The sequence below is a fragment of the Tachypleus tridentatus genome, chromosome 13 (genome assembly GCF_004210375.1).
Source record: "Tachypleus tridentatus isolate NWPU-2018 chromosome 13, ASM421037v1, whole genome shotgun sequence".
Classification (NCBI taxonomy): Eukaryota; Metazoa; Arthropoda; class Merostomata; order Xiphosura; family Limulidae; genus Tachypleus; species Tachypleus tridentatus.
Genome location: NC_134837.1, coordinates 51826200 through 51847426, shown reverse-complemented (window position 1 = coordinate 51847426; position 21227 = coordinate 51826200). Strand labels below are relative to the sequence as shown.

At 35.3% G+C, this 21227-nt stretch overlaps 1 protein-coding gene across 1 annotated transcript; it reads left to right on the top strand.

Moving 5' to 3' along the window:
• The first annotated feature begins 6190 nt into the window (after positions 1 to 6190).
• Positions 6191 to 21227, top strand: LOC143238203 (uncharacterized). Its single transcript, XM_076478223.1, has 5 exons — positions 6191 to 6250; positions 8734 to 8930; positions 12201 to 12593; positions 15589 to 15780; positions 17123 to 21227. The coding sequence occupies exons 1-5, from the start codon at positions 6226 to 6228 to the stop codon at positions 18458 to 18460; spliced, it is 2145 nt and encodes a 714-aa protein (XP_076334338.1). The 5' UTR covers positions 6191 to 6225; the 3' UTR covers positions 18461 to 21227.

The following is a 21227-nucleotide window of genomic DNA, read 5'->3' as shown; positions in this document are numbered from 1 at the left end:
AATTGTTCCGTCCAAAAAAAATGGTCCATAAACACCAGAACTTGAAATACCACCCCAAACATTGACACCAGGCTGATTTAGCTGTTGTTCTAATGTTAAATGCATGTTCTCACTATACCAGTAAACACAATTATGTCTATTGATATGACCGGATAATTTAAAAGAAGCTTCATCACTCCACACAATGTTATCTAAAATTCCTGGGTTTTCTTCAATCTTGTTCAGCATAATTTCACTACATTGCAGTCGCCTGTCTGGATCATCCTCCAATAAGCCATGAATTAGTTGTGATCGATAGGGTTTCAACCCAATTTGCGTTATAATTCGCCTAATAGAGGTTTGTGGTATGTTCAATTCCATAGAAGCTCTTCTGGTGGATTTTTTTGGACTTTGAACAAATGCATCGGCAACACGTTGCTTATTATTCTCTGTACAGACTGTTTTGGGTCGACCAAGCATTAAGGATTGAGCCAGTGGCGTCGAATTTGTCACGGATACGGTAAATGGTTTGTCTTTTTGGAGCTGGAGTATCAAATGTTTCAACCCACTTTCTCCTTACGGTTTCAGTATTTTGAGATTTCCAATACTCTTTTAACACCCATATTCTGTTATCTGTATTTAAAGTTTTGACATTATGGGTTCTATTAACAATCTAAAAAAAAAGAAAACAGATTAAATTAAAACAAATGTAATTATAAAATTGTAATTATATAACACAAATAATATAGTTGCAACATAGTTATAATATACAATTGCATGAATATAACCGATACATAAACCTATTCCAAATGCTGTCCACCTACTTTTGGCTCACCCTGTATATTGCAATGAGTACAACGCAAACTCAGCTAAGCGTAAAGAAAGTTTTTATAAATCCATCCGTCTTGGTGGAAATAAATTAGAAATTTGCATGCATGTGTGAGCAATGGATAAGGAACTAATCTTTGTTGTTTGTTCAAATTGAGCTCACAGTTAACCCTTAACATATGAATGTTGACCAAGGAGCTCTGACAATCTACAACAGGCTAGAAACAGGATGATAACTGTATTCATGACCTTTAATGCCACAACGTTGACATCGTAAAGCACTTTAATTTGGAACTCTCAAGATTAAATATCTTCGTGAACTTATTCATGCAAATAAGGTGAAACTACAAGTTGTAGAGCAAGCCACTTTTTCGCCAACAGCTAAGCTTGTTAGGCTTGACTTAACACAGTAATAAGTATCTGTAGCATAACCTGTAAACTATCAAAATGTGTGTTCTGGGTTTTTTTAAATAGCAATTAAGATGAATAATAATGAAGAGGTAAGGTGCCCCTGTACCCACATATCATCATGTTCTTAGTTGCCTCGTGGTGTTATTCCCTTTCCTTCTCACACATACAAATATAGAGCCTTTGTAGACGAAATATTTAGGGTTTAATGACTCATGTAAAGGACTTGAGGTCTTTTTTTTATGTAGGAAGGTTGATGCGCAATTTTCAGTGTCGAATCAGATGGCTTCGCCATGATTGGTATATAAGAGTGTGTGTGTGTTTTTTTATATAGCACAGCCACATCGGGCTATCTGCTGTGTCCACCGACGGGAATCGAACACCTGATTTTTGCGTTGTGAATTCGTAGACTTAATGCTGTGGTATATTAGGTAATTCTTAATGTTACCTATGTACAAGTATTAAACTTAGGACAGTGAGAGTTTCCATTCCCAAAGACATAATGTTAAATACAGGACATTCAAAAGGATTCTCAGTGTAAACGACTAATATTAACTTTAGAATACGGAATAGAATTCCCGATGTAAAAATAAGTCAAATATTAAACATAGGATATTGAGAATTTTCAATCCAAAAAATACAATATTAAAGTTAGGACATTGAAAAAAATCCCCAATATAAAAATGATGCAATATTAAACATAAGATATAGAATAGAACACCCAGTATAAAACGTACAATATTAAACTTAGGTCACTGAAGATAATCTCTTATGTAAAATATAATAAATGAAGGATATGCTTCAATCAGTTGCGAGTTAAAAAAGTTTGTGTAATTTTGTGAGGTTGTACCTTGCAAGACGTGCACGTTTAGCAAATCATTAATCAATCACAATAATATCGAAAAAGTAACATTGTTTAAGTCTTAAGGCATTTAATAAACTAAACGGAAGTATGTGATATCTCCCATTACCAAACCTGAAGTATGTATGTATATCTTCTTCTATATAATAATTTTTGTGGGTCTCATAACCTAAACATGAAACATTGTTTTGCATGTATAAGGATTTGGATCATAACTTCATAGGAGCTATCTACGCATAGCCGTCTCTAATTTTGAACTGAGAGACTGGAGGAGAAGTACATAGTCAACAGTAGCTAACGCCAACTTTTAAAGCACTCTCATTTAAGCTATCGGTGGGATTTGGCTGTTACTATTATAACACACCCACGTCTCCAGAGTGTTGAGTTTATGCAATAACAGGACACGTACCGTGAATCCCTGGATTCATAGTCTGGGCTCACTACCTATTAGACTATCCAGATTCATCAAACATTAAGAATATCTGTGGCATTTAATTTAACAATACAGGTAAAGTTATGATAAAGGTATTACAACAAGTAAAAATTGAATATAGAATGTGGGTTGTAAAGCTGTAAAGTAATACGATTCATTTGTAATTAACGTTTAATTTATTACAGTTGATGAAAAGCGTCTAATTTGAAATAGATTATAAAAATAGGAGTTCTGAAAAAAAACAGCAACGGGTATTACTTAGGTGATCCAATTGCTGTTGCTACGTCTTCTACGCAAATAGTTTACAAATATCTTACAAGAGAAATAGGTAATGAACCGACAGCCATCTTGTAGTTTTATTTTTTATAGACCACTATATAAAATAAGCGGAAATATAATGAACGTTAGCAGATTTATCTGGTACGAATTATTATCGCTGGTTCACTTATTTCGCCCCGCTGGGTGTAGAGTTCCACCCATTCCGCTGGTTCACTTGTTTCGCCCCGCTGGGTGTAGAGTTCCACCCATTCCGCTGGTTCACTTGTTTCGCCCCGCTGGGTGTAGAGTTCCACCCATTCCGCTGGTTCACTTGTTTCGTTTCACCCATTCCCTGGCTGGGTGTAGAGTTCCACCCATTCCGCTGGTTCACTTGTTTCGTCCCGCTGGATGTAGAGTTCCACCCATTCCGCTGTGTTTTACTAATCATTCTTTTTCCATCTCCGATTCCGTCGATTGTTCCGTAAGATATACATAGAATGTTAAACAGAATACATTATTTGAAGAATGAAACTTTTCTATATCTTGATGAATTCTTCAACAAAGAAAAGCGTCAAGCTTGGAGATCGTGAAGTCAGTTTATCAGAAAAGGAAACTCTTGTTCGAATTTATTAAAGGAATGATTTTTTTTATAGAATTTCGAGCAAAGCTACATGAGAGCTGTCTGCACTAGCGTCTCTAATTTAGCAGTATAAGACTAGAGGGAAGGCAGCTAGTCATCATCACCCACCGCCAACTCTTGGGCTACTCTTTTACCAACGAATAGTGGGATTGACCGTCACATTATAACGCCCCCACGGCTGGGAGGGCGAGCATGTTTGGCACGACTCGGGCGCGAACCCGCGACCCTCAGATTACGAAGCGCACGCCTTAACGCGCTAGGCCATGCCAGGCCCTAAAGGAATGACTTTCTCTTACCAAGAAAACCAAACTCTATGAAGTAATAATTCAGGGCCTCGTATGGGCTATTGATTAGAGCGCACGACTCGCAATCTACGGGTTTGAAAATCGTTACCGAACACACTCGCTCTTTGAGACATGGTGTTGTTGTAATGTGACGGTCAATCCCAGTGTTCGTTGGTAGAGAGAAACGCAAAAGTTAGCGGTGGATGGTGTTGACTAGCTTCCTTCCCTCTAACATATCATTTCTAAATTAGTGACGCTTACTGCAGATATCTTTCTAGTAGTTTTGCGCGAAATTCAAAAGAAAACAAATAAACAAAAGCAACAGTTCAGGGTAGAAGCAACAGAGGTTAAGGTGAGACCGAGAACCATAAAGAAGAATTTACAAGTCAGGTCGGAATACACTGGTATTATGAAATATTGACAGGTAATTAACAGATATCCGTTGTAATGAAGATTCAACCGGTCAGGATCAGATGAAGGTGGTATAATAAACATGTAACATCTCATAGCTCAAAATATTTGAACCTCATAATTTTACCTATGATAAAGTATTCAAACATAACATAGATATCATAGCTTAATTTTAAATAAAGTATCTGAATATGCTATATATCTCATAGTTTAACATTATATGAAGTATTTTAACACGCCATAGATGTCATGTGTGTGTTTTCTGATAGCAAAGTCACATCGGGCAATCTGCCAAGTCCAACGAAGGGAATCGAATCCCTAATTTTAGTGTTATAAATCCGTAGACTTACTGCTGTACCAGCGAGGGACCGTACATATCATACCTTAGAGTTAGATAAGATACCGGAAAATTCTGTATATTGCTTAGATCAATAACATTAAATAAAATATCTGAATATCTTATAAAACAGATAGTTTAACCGTAGATAAAATATCTGAGCATGCCATAAATATCATAGCTTAATGCTAGATAAAGTACTTGAACATTCTGTAAATCTCATAGTTTAACTTTAGATAAAATATCTGAGCATGCTATAGATATCATAGCTTAATGTAAAATAAAGCACTTGAACATTTTGTAGATGTCATAGTTTAACCTTAGATAAAATATCTGAGTATGTCATAGATATCATAGCTTGATCTCAGATAAAGCACCTGAACATTCTGTAAATCTCATCCATCTTTTAACTTTGGGTCATGTATTTCCTAGAAGGAATAAAATCCTAATTGGTTGACCTTAGTTTGTAGAATATTGTTTTTACTGTTGTGCGTTGGGAAAGACTATATTACTTCCACCACATGTTAGTTATACGTCACGATTGGTTTACTGGATATTGAAGGAAAGAGACTGTGCCTGAAAGGGGATTCCCAGATATTTTTCTAATTTCCATGACATTGTTTATTGAAGTGTATTATACGAAAAGAAAATGTTTTGGCAGTATATCACGATAAAGGTGACTTGTAACTTACACCTTTTGTAAGGAAGATATGTAGTTTACAAACGAAAAGCACTTGTTCAGGAACTGTGATCACAACTGATTTACGACAGGTTTGGTCTCTTTGCTATTTACGCAATGATTGTGTGTCAGCCCATCTGAGTTTTACTCTAGAAACTTGTGTTTCTTTTTACTTTTATCGCTTCAAACTTTTGTTTGTTTGGTTCTTGTTTGCTGTCGTTTCAAACTCGGTATTTATTATTTAGTTTGATCATATTTGTCATGTTTCAAACTCGGCTTTTGTTTCCTTTGTTCCTATTGGCTGTCATTTCAAACTTGGTATTTTTTGTTTGCTTTGTTCCTGTTGGTTGTCCTTCCAAACTTGATCCTTCTGTTTGTTTTGTTCCTATTGCTTGTTATTTCAAATACGGTATTTTTGTTTGATCTGTTCCTGTTGGTTGTTATTTCAAACTTAGTACTTTTTTTTTATTTGTTCCTGTTGGTTATTATTTCAAACACGGCATTTTTCTTACTTTGTTATTGCAGTTGTAATCTAGTAAACTTTGCAGGTGAATTAAATTATATTTTTAATAACATGTTAGAAGGTAGGTTATAATTATATAAATACCAAACTCAAAAAAAAAAAAAACTGCTCATTATCTTTAAGATCTTAAGAGTAAATAAATTTGCCTATGAACATGCATCAACGGCAATTATGTTAAACTTTTGTGGACTCTAGAGACAAGAGTATATAACTGACCATGTCTTATATCTGTTAGGGATTTTACAACATCATTTTGCTTTGTGCGATAAATCTACATGGGCCTAAAGTGAACACGTCTTGGTCTTATCTTACCGACCTATGCTGAAACATTACCAGTGAAGTGTGAAAATCGGTAGCATGGTTAATCAAGTGTCGCCTACATCGTTTTTCAGCAAGCTGTATCATTCTAGCTTGGGTTATCCCAGTGTAATTTCCTCCTATACCTCGCGTCACGCACGCACAAACACATCTCAAGTACATAGGAGAAATAGCCAATTGCCAAACGTTGTCCCACCCAGGTTTGTTAATAATATGAGTGCAAACGAGCCAAGTCAGTGCAGTAGAAACTGTAGTTAGACGCAGGATGAAAGATGTGGAACCTATATCTGGTAGGTTTTTACTGGTTTCATGATACCATAATCCTATCCTCCTTTATACATAGATAACCATAAATTGATTTTTCCTTTTATCTAAAGAGGTACATGTTTCTAAGAGTCCCTTGGTGGTTTGTCTACTTCTGAACGCATCGCAGGATATCTCTAACACAAAACGAGTTCACTGGTAAGTACCAGATATATTGCCTCTTTTTAAGTCTGATATTTAACGTAAAAATTGGCTTTTGTCTGGCATCATTTTTTAATATAAAATACAGCAACATAAAATATGTTAAATAGTAAGCGTCGTATGTATCGTCTCACTATGTGCTTGTTCAGTGTCTGTATTCACTCCGTCAGACTGAGAACTGGTAAACACGCTCACCAGTGTTTCTGTTCACTCCGTTAGACTGAGAACTGGTAAACACGCTCACCAGTGTTTCTGTTCACTCCGTTAGACTGAGAACTGGTAAACACGCTCACCACTGTCTGTATTCACTCCGTCAGACTGAGAACTGGTAAACACGCTCACCAGTGTTTCTGTTCACTCCGTTAGACTGAGAACTGGTAAACACGCTCACCAGTGTTTCTGTTCACTCCGTTAGACTGAGAACTGGTAAACACGCTCACCACTGTCTGTATTCACTCCGTTAGACTGAGAACTGGTAAACACGCTCACCACTGTCTGTATTCACTCCGTTAGACTGAGAACTGGTAAACACGCTCACCAGTGTTTCTGTTCACTCCGTTAGACTGGGAACTGGTAAACACGCTCACCAGTGTCTGTATTCACTCCGTCAGATTGAGAACTGGTAAACACGCTCACCAGTGTGTGTATTCACTCCGTCAGACTGAGAACTGGTAAACACGCTCACCACTGTCTGTATTCACTCCGTCAGACTGAGAACTGGTAAACACGCTCACCAGTGTGTGTATTCACTTCGTCAGACTGAGTAAATGTGTTATCAGTATTTATAATCACTCGTAACTAACCTAGAAAGTATTAATCTAATAATATCTAAATAAGATAATATTTCGAAAGGTATGTGGTAAAAGTTATATTATTAATAAAGTCACGTGACTTGTCTATCTTTGCTTGTGAATAACTTATGTTAGTATCTGAAAACATTATCGTGAATTACTTTTTCTTATTTGTATTAACCCTTTTCTTTCTTCTAAAAACTGTTTGAATCATTCACTTATTATTAACTCTTCATCTGCACTATTCATCATAGTGTGAGTCACTGTGGTTAGTCTATAATATCTGCTAACCATTATTAATGTTAATTTCGCTTTTCTGTTTTTTTTTTTAAATTTGTTAAATATTATTAATGTCTTAATGCTCATTATGCATTTGAACACTTAATGTCATTTTGTGCTATTTAGACTACTTTTAAACTATACTAACCATTCTTCATTGTCTTTTGTTTGTTTGTTTGTGTGGAATTTCGCACAAAGCTACTCGAGGGCTATCTGTGCTAGCCGTCCCTCATTTAGCAGTGTAAGACTAGAGGGAAGGCAGCTAGTCATCATCACCCACCGCCAACTCTTGGGCTACTCTTTTACCAACGAATAGTGGGATTGACCGTCACATTATAACGCCCCACGGATGGGAGGGCGAGCATGTTTAGCGCGACGCAGGCGCGAACCCGCGACCCTCGGATTACGAGTCGCACGCCTTACGCGCTTGGCCATGCCGGGCCTCTTCATTGTCAGTGTGAATTATTTGGTCTATTTTAAATTATGTTAACCATTCTTAACGTCTCTCTGCAATCATCGGGCTATTTTCTAAACTGTGTGAGTTATTCTTCAATGTTTATAAGCTCTTTTTGGTGATAAATTGTACTAACTGTTCTTAATGTCACTTCGAGCTTTACAGCTTATTTTGTAAACAGCGTTAAGCATTTTAATGTAGCTGAGAATTATTTGATTAGTCTTACTACAATTGTTAATATAAATCCGAATTCTCCAGATTGTGTTTTAAGCAATACAATCTGTATTCATGCCAGTGTGCTCTTTGGATATTTTGTAATGTATTTAATTTTGTTTTGTGTTTTTCAGTATCGTTAATTACCATTATTTTACCATCTTTGAGAATGTCATTACAACATTGTAGCTTTGTTTGTCATAACTCATCATTAATTACCATTATTTTACCATCAGAATGTCATTACATTGTAGCTTTGTTTGTCATAACTCATCATTAATTACCATTATTTTACCATCTTTGAGAATGTCATTACAACATTGTAGCTTTGTTTGTCATAACTCATCATTAATTACCATTATTTTACCATCTTTGAGAATGTCATTACAACATTGTAGCTTTGTTTGTCATAACTCATCATTTTAAAGCTTTTATCTAAAAATAAATAAACAAGTGTAATTCCCAGCCTGCGGTTTTCATAAAAAGAACACTAAAAGCAAGTTATAAAACTATAAAAGATAATTATATAATAACTTTATCCTGCAACTTAACAATAATCTGATATTTTTAGGGCTAACCAGTGAAACTAAAGTTCCTAATTGCAAAGAAACTTCCGATCTTCCAAATAACTTAATGAGTGTCCTCGTGCCTTCAGACCGAGAGGATGACGTAGCTTACACTGTCAGAAGAACAAACAGCACTTCCTATTGTTGCCGGTATTGTGATAAGAGTTTCCCACGTGTCAGTTTTCTAACAAGGCACGAGCAAGTAAGTAACGAACTCACTTTCTGTCCCTCACCCCTTGTTTTGTTATTAAAACTTAATATTTCTGATCATAAACATTGATCTAGAGTTGCGATTCTCTAACTGTGGTTAACGGATCCCTAGGAGTACAAGATCGCAATGTTAAAGATGGAGTTTCTTTAATAGAGTTTAAAAACCACAAAAATGATAACGATATAATGTTCGATGGAATTAAAATGATGCTTTATTTGAAGTTTTCACCAAGTCATATACTTATATAAATACCGCTTTTACACACATAAGATTAACTTCGCTGATACTGGTAGTCATGTTTGAATAAACAATAATAATTAGGGAACAATTTGAAAATTGTAAAAAAACTCTAACTCTCTTTATCTTTATTTGTGTTTCTAATTCTACTATTTCTTAGTGGTGACTGTGTTTTATCACTACATTACTCTGGAATATTGTTAAAACAATTCCCTGTTATAATATTTTTTCCCTAATATACAGGCTTAGCTCAAGTCACTCATTACATAGTGTAAGGCCTGAGTTTAGCAGATACGCGATGTAGGCATGCGCTAAAAGCGGTAAAATTCAGAGGGCAAGGAAAACGTCTTGACAAACCATAGTTTGTTGTGCGGCCAGACCAACCTGCTGCATAACATACTGTGTTATTAAGAGAAGTGATAGTTTAGCGATTTTCCACCTTCTTTGCCACGGACTTTGGTAATTCAAGCTGTCACAGATTTTCCGTAGATATGCTCTGCTGGACTTTTTTGTTTCACACCAAAAGTACGTAAATTTTACCTGATAGAAAAACATACGTAACTTCTATGGATTTTTTTTTTAAATTTTAGAACACTGATAGATCTTTACAACCTACAATTAAGAATCAAATTTAGTGTAAATATAAGTTTCGTGTAAAGATATTCAACAAAAACCGCTCAAGTTTGACGAAACATTTTGCGCTTGTCTTTGCTAAATGTCATGTAAGCTATCAGTCTAACATTTTTACTGCAGCTTCAATAAAAGTAAAGGTGGATTACTTTTCATTTCCTTTTGTTATTCTGATTAAAGATGCCTGATATAGAGCAACAAAACTATAAGGTGAAAGGACGTTAGGACAAGCAAACTTGATTTGCAGTTTCTAGCACAGATTTTCTTAAAGAATCGTACGCGTGGACGGTGATTATTAATTATTCATTTTCAACTTTTCAGTAAAATATACTAAATTTTATGAAACTGTCCTAATTAAAGAGCGTCTCGTGATATTAGCTTAAGCGATTCGCATAAATAATGATGCTTGATATGGTTGTACCGATTGCGCGGAGGTGATGACAATAAACCGTTAATCTAAATTCCATGGCGTTACTATAAAGTAAGCTGTTACCTTTGTTTTAAAGATGAAGACTATCACTTTATATTATAAAGAATATAGTAAGTTCTGTAAACTAAAGGTCTGTTCCCGAATAATATGGTTGCGATTCTAAAGTTAATGTGAGTTACTATCGCGTGTCACTTTCTTACTTGCTGTAGTTTGTTCATGTGTCTTGATTGTTTGTTTGTTTTGAATTTCGCGTAAAGCTACACGAGGGCTATCTACGCAAACCATCCCTAATTTAGCAGTGTAAAACTAGAGGAAAGGCAGCTAGTCATTACCACCCACCGCCAACTCTTGGGCTACTCTTTTATCAACGAATAGTGGGAATGTCGTCACATTGTAAGAGGGCGAGCCTATTTGGTGTGATGAGAATTCGAACCCGCGACCCTCGGATTATGAATCGAGTGCCTTAACCATCTGGCCATGCCGAGCCTGCTGTGTTTTGACAAAAATTCATGATATCTAGTAAAAAGGGCAGCAAAAAAGTTTGAGTGTGGGACTTGAAGGAATTTAATGAAAACTAGCGGATAAAGTGGTAACTACAGTTATAGCACTGGTAAGAAGTTTACAACAAACATTCATTTAAATATCAGTTAGTCAAGCTAAGATCTTGTTCAACGTGGGGCATTATGACTGGTAAAACAAAATAGGCGGCCTAGTTGAATAATAAATGAATATATGCTGTACAGTTGTTATCAATGCTATAAAGTGTAGCTATCAGTTAAGCTGCCAAATTTTATTTCATTTTTTTTAAGCCGCACACTTAATCCTTTTTTTTTTCACACCTAAAGTGTTTCAGATTAGACAGATATTTACGCACGTACGCAGGGGAGTTCGAGGCAGTTTGGCCGCGCCCTCTATCTCTGTAATGTAAAAAATATATACATATATATATATATATATATACTATTAGCATGCGTTGCATATTGATTGTACTTTGCGTAATAGGAACAGTTTTATAAACATTCTACGTACAAGCTTGATATTATATTTCTCGTAAGAGAATCGAGTGTTCGTACTTATGAAAGTCTGTTGGGGACATCGGTTTATTATTTTGTTTAGTTTGTTCTTTTACACAGAGCTTCGAGTAGCTTTGCGCGAAATTCTAAAACAAGTTGTTCTTTTAACCTCTGTCTTTTTCATTTGATAAATATTTTGTTTGTTTTTTGTGATTTTGATTTTATGGATTTAAATTTTGTTTATAAGAATGAAATTTTGTTTTCTCAGTTTCATTTTGATTTTTTCTTACTTGTTTATTTCCACGGCGATGGAAAGTCACGTATCATTTCTTTTCCGGTTGAGCCGCTGTTTGAAGCGATAATCGAACGTGTTTGTGTGCGACAATACGAGGCATATTTGCACTTTGTTTTTGCATTATTTTGTTTCCATCATAAACACACGCCGTAGTTGTTTTATAATGAATCATTAGTGTGCTGAAAATGACTAAGCGAGATAATTTATATCTGCCAGGAAAAAAAATTTGCAGAACAAGAACTATCACATAATTATAAGCCATCATAATTTGTGGCCCGGCATGGCCAGGTAGTTAAGGCGCTTGATTCGTAACCTGCGGGTTGCGGGTTCGAATGCTCGTCGCACTAAACATGCTCGCCCTTTCCACCCACCGCCAACTTTTGGGCTACTCTTTTACTAACGAATAGTTGGATTGGCCGTCATATTATAACGACCCCACAGCTGAAAGGGCGAGCAAGTTTGGTGTGACGGGGATTCGAACCCGCGACTCTCAGATTACATGTTGAATACCTTACCCACCTGGCCATGCCGGGCCTGTCTATATGGAAACAGAACAAGTTGCACATGTACACCTTCTGTCGTTCGTCTGCAGATGCTGTTGCAAATTATTAATGATTTAAATATTTTTGTTTTTTAACTTGCATTTCTTCTTTCAGAACAGTGATTGTGTACTAACTGATCAATATGACCTTAAAATTCTGCAGATACACAGCGGTGTATTGCAGTTTAAATGCGACTACTGCCAACGCCTGTTTAAGCACAAAAGGAGCCGCGATCGACACATCAAGCTGCACACGGGTGACAAGCGGTATCGCTGTCAGCATTGCGAGTCGGCTTTCTCCCGAAGTGACCATCTGAAGATCCACATGAAGACCCACGACATCGCTAAGCCTTTCCAGTGCACCTTCTGTAACCGTGGGTACAACACTGCAGCTGCCCTCACCTCGCACATGCAAAGCCATAAAAAAAACGAAAGTATTCCACCAACATTACTAGACTTCCATTGTTTGTATTGCTCCAAGTCATTCGGCTCGTCTCAGGAGCTAAAGGTAGGATTTTAATATCATCGTATTCAAAATACAGCATCTTAATACATTATACCGTATTTTACTCTTGTTTATTAGCGCTACATTTCTTCAGATTGCAAACTATGTTCTCTATGGTCGTGGCAAACCGCATTATACAAAAAATTAATCACACTTTATGAGAATTATTTGTCAATTCTAAAGCAGTGCCGCAGATGAGACTGTGGCATCATGGAAGATATATTAAGCACCTAATTTCACTTCAAATTCCCGACCGTTCGATAGTGCGATGCCCCCACGTCTTATGGTTGGATCATTGTAACTCAACTGCTTATGAAGACCGGTATTCCTATGGTAAGACTATGGGACCAAATAACACAGAACGCTGCAGAGAGTTATAAAGGCATAAAAACTCCATCTGTAGAGTTTAGAACAACGGTAAGTTCGAAAATGAGTTCTCAGGTAAATCCGCAATAAAGCTCTGATCTGAAAAGTGAGGTCTTTGGTTGCAAAAGGAAACCCTCTGATTCAAAATTCATTGCAGTAAGATTGACGTCTTATGGTACCTTCACCAACATAATAACCAAGGATTTGAAGTTGAGGAAGGCTCACAAATCAAACGTTCACACGTTTTGAGGCACACGCCTTAAAATCAAGTTATTTTCACGAAAAAATATGGATAAAGAAACTGGAGCAAAACTTTCAAAGACACACTCTCAAGTGTCCAGATACAGTTCCAATAAAGTTTTTTGTGTTCTTAGTCTCCTTAATTGACATCATTCACACATAGTGGAAGATCTATGTCTAGTCTCTCAAGATTGAACTCGCTGTCCGTTCCAAAACCTTATTACACTGAAAAATCCTGTCTAGTTTCTTTGTTTGTTCATTTATGAATTTTGCGTAAAGCTACACGAGGGCTACCCGCGGTAGTTGTGTCTAGTTTAGCAGTGTAAGACTAGAGAGAAGGAAGCTAGTCATCACAACCCATCGACAACTCTTCGGCTACTTTTTTACTAATGAATAATGGGTTTGGCCGTAACATTATAATCCCATCACAGCTGAAAGGGCGAGCATGTTTGGTGTGATGAGGATTAGAGCCCATAGCCCTCAGGTTACGTGTGGAACGATCTAACTACCTGGCCATGCTGGGCCCCCTGTGTTTGGAAGCGCTATATAACCACAGCCATCAGCTGAACAAGATCAACTAGTTGTTCCAAAGACACAAGATGATTTGGAACATCGTTCCTATATATTGTGATTAGTCCTTGTTACACTTGCAGACTCCTATTATCAACTTATTTTTTAATATTGAATCTTTTTTCAATAGTTGCAGGTGATTTCACAACTCTATTAACTGTTAAGAGGAGAAAGTTATTAAATCACTACTATATAGTTCCGACTAACTGGCTGTTTATGAATCTTTACATTGTGTTAAAATATGATTATTAAAAAATGTATATTGCATTCTTCTGGTTCAATATCTTTTATTAAGAGTCATTAAAGATGTCATTGATCATATGAAAAAGTGTAATTATCAGTAAAATTGAAACAATATTTTTTATGTTCCTTCTCATATAAAAGACAAAAAAAAACACGAGCAAATTAGTCCGATGTGATAACATTAAACTCAAAGGCAACAGTTGAGTGGACTGATAAACATGGCCTAGACAGGGGAGACAAGTTAAAACGGTGAAAGATCTCTTTTCTGAAGAAAAATGTAATTCAGGACAGGCCATATGTTGTTTTACGACTAGCTTTGACTCAATATTTACTTCAGAGGATACCAGGAGTGAATTGTAAAAATGTTAACTAATTGAATATGGTTGAGTTTAAAGTAACCTGAGAAAATCTTAACCGACTGCGAATATATGCTTTAACTGCGATTAATGTGGCGAGGAATGTTTTGGATATTTTAATTATTAAATACAGAAGCCAACTCTCGCAGGCGAATACAACATGTATCGCCACGCAATTCCAGTATAGCCAATTTTGACACCAGCAAAATCCAAAAGTGTCTACATCAGTGTTTGGGAAGTAGGTGTCTTTGTACCAAATCAAATGTAAGTTGGATCACATACACATGAATAGTCCGTAAAAACCGAAATTGTACTTTTATCGTTGAAAAATTAAGCAAAAGACAAAATTTCCAGAATTGTTTTTGTCTCTACATGAGACCTGTAAAAAGGTATCTTTAACAAATTTCATCTAAATTTAACAAATTAATTGTCAAAAAAAGAACAACATAAAATCATGCTTTAGGTGAAATCTTGACCCCTCCTATAATTACTAAAAATAGGTAAAACCGTCATGATTGTTTGTCCATGTATGGGACCTGTAGAAAAATATCTATCCACCAAATACGATATGTAGTGATCAAAATACGACCGAGTAATTGATCAAACCCCAAAATTATGTTGTTGTTTTTTGTAGGTTATGCCCCCCTTTAAAAAGACTCAAAATGGGTGAATTCAACTTCTTTTTTTATGCCAGTATATTAGGCGTATGAAACAGAAAGTTGTTTGATCTTTAATCTTATAAAATCCTTTAAAACGTCTGCATAAAAATATCTTTGGGCATATTTTAAGAATAATTTAATTTCTGGTTAAAACTAAATAATTTTCAATGTCCCTGATTTTCATTTTTGACACGATAACTTCAAGATAAACTCGGTTACAATGATATTCATAAAATGTACGATATTACTGTTATAAAGGTAAAATTACACATTTTGTACGAAATATTTTACTTATACCCATTCAACACACGGCTCGGAGTTGTTTTTTTCTCGTGTAAAGATTTCATCACATTGATACACGTGATGTTTTCTGTTCTTTTAATGCTGTTCGCATATAGAAAACTAATAATAATTTATCGCCTATCTTAAGCAGTAATTAGAAATGTAAAATAACAGGTTTGAAACATGTGTTTCGAGATGTATTACCATCTTTAACTATGTAACTTGTCTTAATTGCATCGGTATATCATTTATAACGACTGCGAACTCGCTTTCTCGTTTCAGAATCACACTGAATCTCACTGTGAAAACTCAAACGACATGAATTATTGCTGCGTATTCTGTAGTTTAGTGTGTCCGTCCTTCGATGCATTAAAAGCACATTTGAAACAGCACCACCGTACGGAAAACCAGCACAAATGTTCCTCATGTCAAGAGACATTCCACAGCACTGATGACTTCCTCGAGCATAAAAAGGTGATTATAGCATTTCTATGTCTGAAAATTAGACCCGCTTCGTTTAGAATGTTTGATATGCATAAATTAAAGCGTTAATGTGATAATTTTAGGTCTCATTTTAACTACAACTGGGGCTGATACAATAGCAGTTTTGCAGGTGATCAGCTTTTATAAATTATGACTCATAATTACAACTATTCCAAGAAAACAAAACATCATGTTAGGCCTCAAATGGAGTTAATAAAAGTTAATTTCAATGTCTACTTTGTCAAGCAGTGTACATTCAGTTATTAGACTTAATATTAATTTCAAAGCTGTTTCTAGTGGCCCTCTCTTAGTTATTGTATATTCTAAGCCACAAAAAAGCTTTACATTACCAATTACAATACTTCCATTGTTAACCAGTGTACTTTTAAGTTTTGAAACTGATTTCAACCAAGACTTCATTAAACAATAACTTGTTAGGCTTAGTTAATATTGGCTTCGCAAATCTAATTTTAAGCTCTTACTTGTACCTCGATGGATCATCAAGCATACAAGACAAAAATGTGGGATTCGATTCCTGTGCCAGGCAGAATGCAGGTAGATTATTGTGTAACGTTGCACTATAAACAATGACATACAAATAATCCAGATATCTCTCTTGGGAAAGTTAGATTTAAAGCTGATTTACGAAACTACCTCCAGTGAGGATATAAGTAACGTCAATGTGAATCAGCGTAAATTATCAGCCATATAGTTAATTCTAATCATTAAAACCCCACACCAGAGGCACAGCGGAATGTCTGCAAACTCACATCGCTAGAAACCGAGTTTCGATACCCATGGTGGACACAGCACAGATAGCCCATTTTGTAGTTTGTGCTTAATTCCAAACAAATATTAAAACCCTAACATTTGCCCTCTGTAATTCTAATATACTATCTTCTTAAGAAAATATTTTGAACTAATAATTATTTTTTTTCTGGTATTCTAGAGTAATATATTTAATTTTAACCAAGTCTTTATAAGATATCTTTCTTTGCTAGGCCTTTTCCTTGAACCCTTCAGCAGATATGAGTTAAGCTACTGATTCCGAATCCCCTTGATTTTTTTTTGGGCATCTCAAACCTCGTTGATTTAGATAAAGTATTTCTTAAAGTACTGGTTTCAAATTTTTAAAATCCAATGAATCTCAGATAACTACTGATATTTATTTTTAATTCATATACAGATGTATCTTTATGTACGTCGTATTGATTTCAAAGATACCTTTCGATTTTTCTTTAAAAAAATAATAGAGTTATATTAACAACTGTATTATTTTACCACCTTGTGCCTCAATGTTTCAAACCACATGCGTGTTTTTTTTCTTTAAAAGAGCCACGAGGATACAAGAAGGAAAAATCTCCATGGAAAATCCAAAGTTAATTCGTTATCTCCAAAATTAGAATGTGGATTTTGCTCGAAATCAAGCTTCTCTTCCCTGGAAGCCCTACAGCTTCACGTTCAAGCTATTCACGTGCCCCCTAGTAAAGATTTCTTTCATCTCTCCCGAGTAGACGTTTTAGAACACATCCAGCTTCAGAGTTTAAATAGACGGTTTAACTGCCAGTATTGTCATATCAAATTTAATGACCTATATAAACTTCAAAAACATTCGATCGATGTCCATACCACTAGTGCCTTTGACTTTGTTGCGCATGAAAATGTTCACTGTTCACAGTGTACCATGGGATTTTCCAGTGCAGCTCAGCTGACCGAACATGTGAAAACAGTACATGAAACTCCTGTATTAACTTCGAATGTTTCTAAGTCCAAGAACAGCTCACATCAGAATGATGTAAACAATAAATCTAGTAAAACCCTTAATCATGGATCTATTAACACAGAAGGAAAAACATGCAAGTTTACTCCATTTTCACTACCTCTGTTGTATGCTGAATGTAACACCGCATTTCCGGATTTTGAAACTTTCCAAATGCACCAGGAAAATCATCAAAATACTGAAAATCAGATGTATAAATGTTCAGAGTGTCGCAGCTCATTTCTCACAGAAGAACAGTTAGGGAATCACATGATCAATCATTTCTTGGCTAAAACAACAGAGTATGGTTGCCAGTGTTGTTTGAAACTATTCTCAAAAGCAGACGAACTTCAAAAGCACCTCCTGGAAATCCATGCTCTTTCCCTATACAGATGTTCACTGTGTAAAGAATTGTTTGATTCCAAGGTGAGTATTCAGACTCACTTTTCTATGAAGCACAGTCACGAGAACATTGCATTAAAATGCACTTCCTGTAACGCCGTGTTTTGCTCAGAATTAGACTTCCAGTTTCACGTTAAGGTGGCGCACTTGTTCCAGCTTCGCCAATTCTATTGCCTTTTATGCAGCAAGAGCTTTTCAACAGAAGTCCTGCTTGGAGAACATTTGAACACGCACAAGAAACAATACCCATGTAGCTTGTGCGGTGAGAATTTTCATGTAGAATATTTGTTAGATAAACACGTCCAAACTCGCCATTTAAAAGACTCTGTACCTTCAGCTAACGTCACTAGTGACCAACCTAACAATTCTTCCTTGTGTGACTTGTCAAGTGATAACCAAATGACCGTGAAGCAAAAAGACGATAAAATGGTCGCCATTACTCTTGACCACGAACAACTTAATAACGAACTAACTGATTCTAGCTCTAATTTTCATAAAACTAAAACTTAGAACAAAAGAACCCAGAAAGTTTCAATGCGATGTTCGTAACGCAATCTCTCTCACCAAGTCTCAGCTTAAAACCCACAATATGAGAACATTAGGTATCCAGAGGGTGGAGCCAATTACGTTAGCTCCTTCTTGTGTACAGTATAAGAGTATAAGAGGACTTTCCAATCGCAATCAGATGTCGTATGAAAACATATATTATTACACATTTATAACTCCTGTGATAGATCTTTGCTGGCCAAACTCAAATTTACACTTGGTACTGTGACCAAAAAATAAGACAAGCTTAGTACCTACAACGAAAATTAGTTTGAAGAACTAATTATAAAACATAGTGATTGTGTGATATTTGGAAATAAAGAATTAGGGTCCAATACTTATTTTCACACTAGTTGACACACGAATCCATTGTATCGCCTAAACTCGTGATGTCTCTGTGGTGTAACAAATGTGAAAAAAAACACCTTCTAATCTAAATGAATACCAGTTATCACGCAACAGAAGACATCAAGTCACTAAGCAAATCTCCGCTGAAAGCAACGAGTCATCTCACTTTCGAAACGTGGATTTCCAGTCAACTACCAAGCATATTTACACTAAGAATAACGAAGAATCTTTTCTGTTCAGAATGTTTCTACTTGACAAATGGAAGAAAATGTAAAACTATAAAAAATCTTTTTCTTTTTTTCTAATTTAAAGTAAATTATTTCACTGTGAAGATAAGTTCATTGTAGAGACCAAAAATAATATTATTTTAAAATGGGATGTGTAATAATGACGACATATAAGGTGTTGATGTCACTGATACAAGTGATTAGCTTTTTTATTGTAGAAAATACACAGAAAGAAGGAAAAAAGTAAAACAAACAATTCTCATGTATTATCATATAAAGTTTTTAACGTTTTGGACAATCACTGTTTTCAAACGAGATTAACGGAAACTATTTCCTCAGCTTGAAACCGTTAAATTTTTGTTATTTAGAATTAGTAGAGAGAAATGACGCGATAAAAAAGTGCAAATATTTGTGTTCTTTAGAAATTCTGTTTTTCTTTTGAAATAGAAAGTTGTAGCTAAAAGTTGGTAAAATGGTATTATTTACTTCAGAAATTAACCATTCAATCTTTGTATACTTCCTCAAGTGGAGGCATTGGAAAGCTTTGAACTAAATGTTTAACATGCTTCCTATCGTGGCTGAAGAAACATTCTAGTGTTTCTGTTTGTATTTTATCCCCCGGTGGTAGAGCGATAAGTTTATGGGCTTACAACGCTGACATCTGAGTTTCAATTCCCCGCGGTGGATATAGCAGCTAACCCAAGCTGTAGAAACAGTTTAATGTTTATGTTTCAAATCCACATTTTAGACGGTTAGACATAAAACTTGAAGCACTCGTATTACCTGAATCGTTCTTATGATATGAATATTAATATAATTGTTGTAACGAAACTTTTGTGTTTTGTGTGTCTCTCTCTCTTTCTCTGTGTGTATACAAGGATAAAAACCTGTTCAATAAATTACAGCAACTGTAATATTTGTGTCCTTTAAATAGTATTTTCATGTATATACCGAAAATAATATTTTATATCGTAGAGAGAGTTACTTTTTTTCTTTTCTTTTAATAACTTTTAAATTTTTAGGACTTTCCATCATCGATTTAGATTTTAGTTCTCACGAGTTATAGTTACTTCCATGATTTTAAAATAATTGCTCGTATTAGATATTTTATCGATAACTAGCTGGAGCGAATATGAAGGAAAAAAAACATTTAAAAGTGAGAAACAAATTACCAAAAGTGTGAGAGGGAAGTGGAGTAATGAACTATTTAAAATGTGAATTATAACACTGAAACGGTAGGAATAATTAAAATGAGAGAAAGAGAAACTGTTGAAAACAAGACTTTTATGCATGAAAGAAGGATCTCTCGTATGTGATATAAACAACTATTCAAAACTGATGGAGCACTGTTGGAGTCTGAAGCAGAAATCAGAGTGAAGGAGAAAACTACTGAAAACAGGACTCCTGCACTTTGAATATTGAACTCTCGAATATTGTATAACCAACTGTTAGATATGAAAGAGGTGCTTTGAAGCCTGAAGTGATACGAGAACTGTTTATAATGGAGAAATGAGAGGGAAACTGGTAAAAGGACTTACTGGAGAAACTGAAGAAGTTGGAAAGATGAAACATAAATCCCAACTTGTATTCTTTGCACAGATCCAGAGCACAAAATATAGGTACTTAAATAGGCTTGTCGTTAAAAGGGTATTCTATAACATTTAATGCACTATAAACGAGCCCTTGAAAGTGTATTAGACAAAAGTTCCAACTTGGTGCACTTAATAGCTGTTCTTGACGATGCAAATATTCGTTTAAATTTTGTAAATACGTGAGAAATTCTATTTCTTCAATTACTGCAACTATTAAGTTGTTAGCGGTTATTTATCAGTTTGCTAATGTTCGAATATATTTCATTACATTATTTGAAATAAAAGTTAACATACTATGAAAATATAAGAAGACAAGTCCATGGAATATAATAATCCTTCACTTGGCAAGTTAAAGTTATCACTTAATTAGTAAAAAGAAATGTCTGTTACCGCATTATAAATCCCATTTGTTATGTAACTTGAGATTGTGGGATATGAAAGTATTTATTGTTGTTTTAGGTAGAGTTTTTGTTCACTGACTGTACGTTTTACATTTACATTAACCGTGCTTTCATTTTTTTATTCTGGTTAATTTTATGTATTAAAAGTTGCATGTGTAACAAA